Source organism: Oncorhynchus gorbuscha, linkage group LG10 (genome assembly GCF_021184085.1).
Source record: "Oncorhynchus gorbuscha isolate QuinsamMale2020 ecotype Even-year linkage group LG10, OgorEven_v1.0, whole genome shotgun sequence".
Lineage (NCBI taxonomy): Eukaryota > Metazoa > Chordata > Actinopteri > Salmoniformes > Salmonidae > Oncorhynchus > Oncorhynchus gorbuscha.
In genome coordinates, this window is record NC_060182.1 from 68,021,001 (window position 1) to 68,030,749 (window position 9,749).

Sequence of the window (9,749 nt, forward strand, 5' to 3'; positions counted from 1 at the left end):
TAAAACAAAAGGTTTATTCCGTGGACACTGAGCCTCCTTCCCCCTCCATGTCAGGATTACGGGCAGTGTGTGTGACTGACTGTGTATACATGCATAAGAATGTGTCTTTGCATGCTTTTTTTTTTAAAGTGTCTCGGCACCTAGTGCTGACTGTGCAGCCTAAGCTTATCTGTGTGTGTGTGTGTGTGTGTGTGTGTGTGTGTGTGTGTGTGTGTGTGTGTGTGTCAAATCCAAAAATCAAATCAAATGGTATTTGTCACATGCGCCGAATACAACAGGTGTAGACTTGACCATGAAATGCTTACTGACAAGCCCTTTCCCAAAAATGCTGAGTTAAAAATGGACAAAATTAACAACAAAAGTAAATAGTAGCACAATAAAACAACAATGAGACTGTATACAAGGAATACCAGTACCGTGTGTGTGTGTATGTGTGTGTGTGACCGTAGAGGGCTGGAGTACAGGCTGAGCTGAGGCTAGCCTGCGTCTGTTCCAGCCCGGCTGATTAGCCATTAGCCGGTGGCTGGCTCACTCTGGCCTCTCTAATTTCCCTCAGTAAGGGAATCCCTGTACAGCTCTCCCACCCCAGCCCTTCAAAGCAATCACACAAGGACGACCACGCAGGCAGGCAGCATCCCAGCTTACTGACCTCGGGCAGTGAATTATTTTGTCATAGTTCCTCCGGCCCGTCTAATGCATGCTAACCCGCTGTCATCCTATTTGTAACTGAGACTCGGATGTAAACTGAGTGTACAAAAGATTAGGAACACCTGCTCTTTCCATGACATTGACTGACCAGGTGTAAACTATGATCCCTTATTAATGTCACTTGTTCAATCCACTTCAATCAGTGTAGATGAAGGGGAGGAGACAGGTTTAATAAGGATTTTTAAGCCTTGAGATTATTGAGACATGGATTGTGTATCTGTGCGCTGTTCATAAGGCGTATGGGCAAGACAAAATATTTCAGTGCCTTTTGAAAGGGGTATGGTAGTAGGTGCCAGGCGCACCAGTTTGTGTCAAGAACTGAAACCCTGCTGGGTTTTTCACGCTCAACAGTTTCCCATGTATATCAAGAATGGTCCACCACCCAATGGACATCCAGCCAACTTGACACAAATGTAGGAGGCATTGGAGTCCACATGGGCCACCATCCCTGTTGAACACTTTCGACACCTTGTAGAGTCCATGCCCCGACAAATTGAGGCTGTTCTGAGGGCAAAAGGGGACATTAATATTAGGAAGGCGTTCTTAATGTTTTGTACTCTGTGTGCATCTGAAGCGGTTCTCTCCTCTCTCTGGTCAGACAGATACACAGACGGCAGCAGTGACAGACAGTGTTATCATTTGTTCCACCTATGTAACATTGTATTTTTGCATTTGCACTCTTTACCCGTGTTATCCCATTATTAATGCAACGGCTTAGCAGATGGTTTCTTCTTCCTTTTGAATGTTTTACACTGGTAACTGAAGTAAAGCCTTTTTAAAAGACCATGGTAAGGATCACTGGTTGTTATATCTTTGTACCTGTCCTTCATCTACCTGCCTGTGTCTGTGTCTGTCTTTCCCTGCAGGGCGCCCTGAGCAGCGAGCGGGACTACGAGAGTGTGGTGCTGATGAAGATGAGACAGGCAGCAGAGAGACAGAGACTTATAGAGGAGATGCAGAGGGAGGACGAGGAGAATGCTGCTTAGTACCAGGCCCAGGCCGGGATTCAATCCAAGTTGTGTTGTCTATAAGGTCTATAAGTGCACAGTGCTTGACATTTTAAAGGTAATTTCCATTTGAGCCGACATCTGCGACCTCTGCGAACGTCTGGGAAATTGCCTTTTAAAAGACACGTTGTCAGTAGTGCAGGGCACAGCGCTTTAACAAGCCGTTCTATGAATCCTGGCCCCAGTCCAGCCACAACCCTAACTCTACTACACACCCGATGCTTTAGTTTCATAAAGCACATCTCGTAGTTTTATTATGAATTATCTATTGAATAAACATCTCCTTTACAGAATGTGTGTTTTCTTGTTTGTCATTCACTGAATTACTACCGGTACGGCTCCGCTGGTAGAGCATGGTGCTTGCACTGCCAGGGTTGGGGGGGGGTTTGATTAAAAGCATCTGCTAAATGACATAGTTTATATGTTTCCAGCTACTACTGTAATGTAATCTCAACCAATGTACTTTTTCATCCAAACCTCTTCTAAGACAAAACAGGGGAACAAGATTTATATTTCAAAAGAACCCAAAGAGTTGGGCCATCCAACACAACGACACCAGATCTAAATGCTGCAACCATGTGATTTGCGTCTGTCACCCTCGCTCTAACTGTGAAACGTTCTTTCATTACCATATCTTTGCAGCCAAGAGACTGAGTCGTTTCCCTTGAATGCAATTTTTGGTGTGTGTGTGTGTGTGAGAGAAACTAGTTGAGTCTTCCAACAGTCCAAACCACGACCGTGTGATCAGAAGATGGGAAAGTCATGGCTGTTCCATGTTTAATCGGCAATTAGCCTGGAGTGGTAGTACTGTAGGCAGGTTTTAAGGGAATGCTTGTGGGCTCACGTGATAAAGGGAATATAGTATGGAGGCCCTTATCGCAGCGCTGGTTATGATTGTTCCTGGGATTTTCTATATCTAAGGCTTTGTACCAATTTACAGAGGCAGTACTGTACAGTGCTGTACAACTTCAAGGCTGTAAACTGTACTGTTGTATTTAGTATTTAAAAAATGCTTACTCTTAAGTTTGATTCACCCTTATGTCTCCTTTGTCACATGTTTAGAGGTTGTGTTATAGTAAATACATAAGTTCCCTTAATATATAATATATGCCATTTAGCAGACGCTTTTATCCAAAGCGACTTACAGTCATGTGTGCATACATTCTACGTATGGGTGGTCCCGGGGATCAAACCCACTACCCTGGCGTTACAAGCGCCATGCTCTACCAACTGAGCTACACTGGACCTTGAAAGTACCTGAACACTGAAGAGGTCATTGGATGACTGGTTGGCCCACCGAAGGCAGTGAAACCAACTTCAGTCCCCAAAATCAATAATATGTCATTTCTGTACATCAATGGCATTCATGAACCATATGCTCATACAGTGTCATGACCATTGCACTAAGTTGCTCTCTTCCGGTTTGTTGAGGTTCCAATTTCAGATGAGTTTCCCAATAGAGGCTACTAAAGGAGTTGCTCATGGAGGAAGAGGTCTCCTGATTTGACAGGCTACTGCTGTGGTCAGGACCTGTCACACTGAGCCAGACTGTGGTCAGTCTGATGGGGAAACAGGCTTTTGTAACAGTCTCCTCTCTCTGTGGAACATCCCAAATTCAAAATATATATATATATATATATATTTTGTCCTTCGGGGAACTATGGCGTAATGGTGTCTCAATTTGTGGGGTTGTGGCGTTTCCTCCTGTCATTGTGTTATTTAGGAGCCAGGCGGTCCATCCCAGTGATCTAGCTTCCCGGCACTCCCGGCCTGCCGCAACTCTTACACAACAACCAGCTGTGGTGTGGCACGGTGTGGTGTGAGCCATCTGGTCCCTACGCTGCTCTTCTCCCCCTCCTCTCCTACTGCAATATACGCTCATCAGATGGTTCTGTTTATGCATTTGACGGTCTGCCTTTCATATCCCGCCTTTTCATATCCCGGAGAGAAAAAAAGGCCAAACATTCATTGTCCAAATTACAGCAGAGGAAATACAATTACAATTCCCCTTCCAGAAACACATCCTGACTGTGCCCTGTGCCAGCAGACTGTGCTGCATGCAAATTAAACGGGAAGACACAGCGTCCCAACAAAGTCCATCCAATCAACAGGAGAAGCCCCCGGCGGCATCTTCACAGCATTCTCTCCTCCTCTTCCTAGGATTTTCTGTCCGTGTGGAAACTGGCAGCTCCTCGGACACGAGCGGAACCTGGAACTGTCACAGTTACACCTGCATGGATAAATTAGGGACCCTTTTGATAGCTAAATGGTGGCAAAGTCACGGCAGAGGGGGCAGGCCTGGTGAAGGCTCAGTGATCTGGGGTTAGCCTCAGACACGCGCTGGCAACCCAGGAGCTGCAAATGAGCCTCTAATGAAACCACCCAGCAGCAAAAGGGCTGCCTCACACGGTCTCTCTCCGGCCGGGCCTCGGACAGGCCTCCTGCAGCACTCGTCACACTCACAGGACACAACCTGACTCTGACCTCGCCCTGTGTACTGAGCTGTGACCGGCCCACTTTGAGTCTCAGAAATCACCTAAACGCTGCAGAGACACCATATTTCTCCTGGGCCTGAGGCGAGAAGGCACTGTTCTTACTCTCTTTCCTAAGAAAACAGTATCTGATTTATCCAACAAATGTAATGCTAACCATATTCTACTGGCAGATGGGGAGATCAGACTTCCAACCTGTCCTTTTACTAAACTGTACCTCCTTGAGAGTTGAGACGTGCCTTGGAACAAATCGGATACAAATGACATCAAATAAGTCACCTTTTATTATAATTGCCTCACGTGCTTCTCATTAATTTATATCACTAATTACAAGAAAACTACATCAATAGCTCTAATGTAATGGAATAGATTGTTGTGCCATGATGGAGTCAGGATAAAGGAATGTTTGTCGATTGGTAAAATTAAAAGGTAAATATTTGTTTGGCCTAAAGACAAAGTAAAATAAACTTTGAAACTGATTAATCTCACAGTTGACATTCAGGTTCAGTTACAGATAGTTGAAATGACATGAACTATACTCTCTACTCAGGTAAAATTAATCTTGGTCATTTGAGCTGTAATTCTTTCTGGAATGTACATTGTCATCTATTTCCCTGAAGTCTGTTTACCAATTGGTATGATAGATTATGAACAAGCCACTACTCGCATATCTATTTGGTAGCTTCTCCAAAACATTGGAGTGCGTCTGAACGGAAGTACAAATGTTTGACAAGTAGCGTCATTATATAAATTAACTAATTTAAGGTCCTTTATGTCAAATTCTGTACTTTGCTCCCTTTGCTCAAAAATGACTAGAAGGTAGAGAGAACCATTACATCACTGAGAAAACAGTAGCAGGATGAATGAATAGAATTCTCTGCCTTGATTTGTAATGTTAAATGTATAGTATAGGTTTTCTCTGTGGCCCCTCATTGGACGGAGGACACTACAATCACAACCTCATCGCCCAGGAGGACACACTCACACTGACCCCCGGTCAGGTTATGTAGCCTGTCTCCTTGTACATGCACCACACCAGCGTCTGTCCCACGCCAGTCATGGTCACCACACGGAAGCCAATCTTCTCCAGCTTGTCCAACACCAACCGCGGAGTGTCGTCCACGTGGTACTCCGAGCTGCAAGAGGCACAAAGCGTTGTTTTTTCGCGACCTGTAAAACCCATTGTAAACTCTGTCGTCTGGAGTGCTAACACACGCAGGAGGACTCAATGAGTCAGGATTTTGCTTTTGTGATTAGTCCCTCAACACCTTTTGGTTAATTTCACAAAAGCAACCCGTGGCAGATCCACAACGACAACACTTCCCTGTTCTGCGTTCCATCAGCTCTGCTGGTCTGCTCCCAAACTAAAGAACAGCAGTCTCCTTTCTGCTCTGGTACAACTTATCTTTCACTGCTACACCATTGTTCCATGGCTCTGTGACTATGAAAGTAAGAACCATTTCCTGACAACAATAAGGATGGATTTCGCTACACCCGCAATAACATCTGCTAAATAAGTGTATGTGACCAATAAGATTTGATTTGATGTCACTTGTGACACACTGAACACTCACAAATTGTTCCCCAGCATGGTGGTTTTCCTGGCTCCCAGGTAGTTCATTATGGCTGGGTCAGAGTATTCATCTCCTACCATGGTTGGCCCAGTCTCCTGAAAAACAACACCTACAGTTGAAGTTGGAAGTTTACATACACTTCGGTTGGAGTCATTAAAACTCATTTTTCAACTATTCCACATTTTCTTGTTAACAAACTATAGTTTTGGCAAGTCGGTTAGGACATCTACTTTGTGCATGACAAGTAATTTTTCCAACAATTCTTTACAGAATTGTTTTCACTTATAATTCATTATATGACAATTCCAATGGGTCTGTTTTTGTATTTTTTTGTATTGTAGATCTACAAAAGTCTGGTTCATCCTTGGGAGCATTTTCCAAACGCCTGACGGTACCACGTTCATCTGTACAAAACAATAGTACGCAAGTATGAACACATGGGACCATGCAGCCGTCATACCGCTCAGGAAGGAGACGCGTTCTGGCTCCTAGAGATGAACATACTTTGTGTGAAAAGTGCAAATCAATCCTAGAACAACAGCAAAGGACCTTGTGACGATGTTGGAATATCTATATCCACAGTAAAACGAGTCCTATATCGACATAACCTGAAAGGCCGCTCAGCAAGGAAGAAACCACTGCTCCAAAACAGCCATAAAAAAGCCAGACTACAATTTGCAACTGCACATGGGGACAGCATCATGTTGTCGGGGTGCTTTACTTTGCTGCAGGAAGGACTGGTGCACTTCACGAAATAAATAGAATCATGAGGCAGGAAAATGATGTGGATATATTGAAGCAACATCTCAACACATCATTCAGGAAGTTAAAGCTTGGTCGCAACTGGGTCTTCCAAATGGACAATGACCCCAAGCATACTTCTAAAGTTGTGGCAAAATGGCTTAAGGACAACAAAGTCAAGGTATTGGAGTGGCCATCACAAAGCCCTGATCTCAATCCTATAGAAAATTGTGGGCAGAACTGAAAAAGTGTGTGTGAGCAAGGAGGCCTACAAACCTGACTCTATTACACCAGCTCTGTCAGGAGGAATGGGCCACTCACCCAACTTATTGTTGGAAGGTTACCTGAAACGTTCGACCCATGTTAAACAATATAAAAGCAGTGCTACAAAATACTAATTGAGTGTATGTAAACTTCTGACCCACTGGGAATGTGATGAAAGAAATAAAAGCTGAAATCATTGTCTTTACTATTATTCTGACATTTTACATTCTTAAAATAAAGTGGTGATCCTAACTGACTTAAAACAGGGAATTTTTACATTGATTAAATGTCAGGAATTGTGAAAAACTGAGTTTAAATGCATTTGGCTACGGTGTTTGGTAAACTTCTGACTTCAACTGTACATTATTGCCACTGTCTCTTCTTTTTACAGCATTCAGTGTGGCAGACATACTAAAGAGAGATGTCCTTGCTGGCCTGAGGATTCCTTTGTACCCCAGCTCACCTGCATCAGCCTCGATACATTTTCATGCAATTTCGTTCATTAATTAGATATTTATGACCATGGCCGTAACTACATATGAGGACACCGAGGTTCGGACCTGGGTAATTTTTTGAAACCTCGTCCCCCCCCCAAAAAAGAATACAAATAGATTTTGTACACAATAACGAAAATCAATTACGGGTCAACATTTTAAATATTGCTCCCAAGCTCAGGACGCTTATATTCTTGATCTGACTGATCTGAATTGTGCCAGCCTCTTCGAACGACTAGAATCATTAACAGTGGGTAGCTCGTTATGTTCGCCTGCGTCCTCCGGACTCGCGGTACAGGCCGAGGGCCGGAGACATGAAACGAACTACCCCAACTCGGAGGCGGATCAAGTAGACAAATAGAGACGCTACTGGCAGTGTTTGCGAGGTGCTGGACAAAAGGCCATTTTAAAACCGTCCTGCGACTCCTGCCGACTGCCGTACTAACAAACAAAACGATCCTCGGAGAATGAGTCAGTCAGGTGGCTATCTGTCGGCAGAGACTTTAATTGTCGTAAAGTTGAAAGACTCTGGGCAGCTAAAAGGATAAAGTAAGAAGCTAACGTTAAACGGGGTCTACCTCAGCCGGAGCAAGAAATACGCTACGAAGTTCTCAACTTTGCTTTACAGAGAGTAGACATTTGGATAAAAGTGTATGCTAAATGGAATACAGTGTGCTATTATATTCTATCAATGATGTGGCGTTCAGTGCTGAGGCAGGCTGCAATACATTCAGGTGAAAGGCATAGGAGACAGAGAGGTTAGTATGTGGCTCCCAAACTTTGTGTCAGTGCCCCATGTGGGGTCCCCTGAGAATATCTGTGCTAATCTTATGAAAGATAACTTTAATAAAATATGTTTTGACATCTCCATGGCCTATCTTCCCGATAGGCCAACAGTAACATGCAATCAAAAAGCAAGAACTAGACTTTTCTATACCACACACTCACAAAATGAACACAATTAATTGGTTAGAGAGGTCTGAAATATCACTTTCATTTGTATCCCCCTGTAGTTTTAGAATGTGCAAAGTGTGTTGACATATAGTGCCTCCCACAATGCAGGTGATGGCTGCAAGGTGCAGTTGGTGAGAAGCAGTCCCGTGTAGCTCAGTTGGTAGAGCATGGCGCTTGCAACGCCAGGGTTGTGCTCACCAACATGTCTGTTACGGCTATACAGGTCTGGCTCCCAAGGGCGACAAGTATGAAAATGTATGCACTGACTACTGTGTCACTCTGGATAAGAGCATCTGATAAATGATGTCAAATAAAGACAGTGCAGCGACTTCATCAAAAACTACATGACCTTTGATCACATTATTTTTATCACGTGTTCATGCAGTCGATGACCATCAGTCACAATTCGGACAATTTTGAAAACCTTCAATACACTTTGACAGGCGTGACTAAATAATAAGAGTGATCCACTCGAACGCGCCCACAGACGGGGCATTTTCATGCCATTGTCTCGTCCAAAAGTTGCAAGAAATACGAATCACTGATGCGTTCTGTTGACGTCTTTCTTATAATAAACTTGTGCAGATTAATTACATTTCAATACATTTTTGAATATTGTTGAATTCAGTTTTAATGTCTGGATTCTGTGATTGAGATTATGTCCGCATCGCGGATTGCATGGCAGGCCATCCACAATCTCAAAATCAATTGACCCAATATGCACACAAATTGGCCAAAATATTTGACTGAACAGCGAACATGTGTTTTTAATTTGGTGCACAACATTGTCCTGTAGTTAGACTTATTTGTTTTGCTTCCAAGTTTGCAAATGTTACAATGTTGCATAACAGAACATATGTTGCAATGTACTAAGCGAAAAATGTCAAATCGGCTACATTGTTGCAGAGCCATTGCCTGCCTTCACAACATATTTTGAGTCTAATATCGCGTGCGTCAACTACAAGCATGCATACTGTATGACATGACGAGAAGAGGAATACTAACCAGACGGATCTGAGTACTAACGAGTACATAGGGCATCGTGGATCTCAACCGTTTAACGGGTAGTCCCCCGGGAAAGGATGATTTTTAGACGGTTACTTCAGAGACACGACAGTCCCCTTTCCAAGTTGCGCTCGCACTGACAGCGAATGCGGAAACACCCATCGCAATGGACAAATCACAACTCTCACTCTCAACAGCTGTCAACACAGCTGGTGTATGCACAGTGTGCTCGCGTGTCCAATATAAGAGCAAAATAAAGTGTAAAAGCTATTACATTTGACACGCAATGAAACCAATTTACATGACAATCTGGACTTAATGTGAACATGCTATACATTAAAATAATATCTGATCATGTTTAACGATTTTTGTTAGACCTATTAAATCAGCGGCAATCATAAATGTAGCACGACTATTTGTTTACATATATAGGTTTGTTTACATTTCATGGAGATGCTATCTGGGAAGTGAACTCTGGTCATGTTGCAATCAGAGTAGCAATGCTTCCCG

At 43.4% G+C, this 9,749-nt stretch overlaps 2 protein-coding genes across 2 annotated transcripts in view; one reads left to right on the forward strand and one right to left on the reverse strand.

Annotated features, from left to right (window-relative positions):
- The window catches only part of LOC124046418 (dnaJ homolog subfamily C member 17-like), a 49,936-nt gene extending 47,928 nt beyond the window's left edge, over nucleotides 1-2,008 (forward strand). Inside the window, exon 11 of the mRNA XM_046366766.1 lies at nucleotides 1,575-2,008. Within this exon, the coding sequence (XP_046222722.1) occupies nucleotides 1,575-1,694 (120 nt within the window). The 3' untranslated portion in view covers nucleotides 1,695-2,008. The remainder of the gene's footprint in view (nucleotides 1-1,574) is intronic.
- A 2,465-nt stretch (nucleotides 2,009-4,473) lies between these two features.
- LOC124046421 (GTP cyclohydrolase 1 feedback regulatory protein-like) lies at nucleotides 4,474-9,399 on the reverse strand. The gene is made up of 3 exons (XM_046366768.1): nucleotides 9,240-9,399; nucleotides 5,782-5,876; nucleotides 4,474-5,343 (listed from the first exon to the last, which is right to left on the reverse strand). The coding sequence occupies exons 1-3, from the start codon at nucleotides 9,273-9,275 to the stop codon at nucleotides 5,205-5,207; spliced, it is 270 nt and encodes an 89-aa protein (XP_046222724.1). The 5' UTR covers nucleotides 9,276-9,399; the 3' UTR covers nucleotides 4,474-5,204.
- Nucleotides 9,400-9,749: the final 350 nt, after the last annotated feature.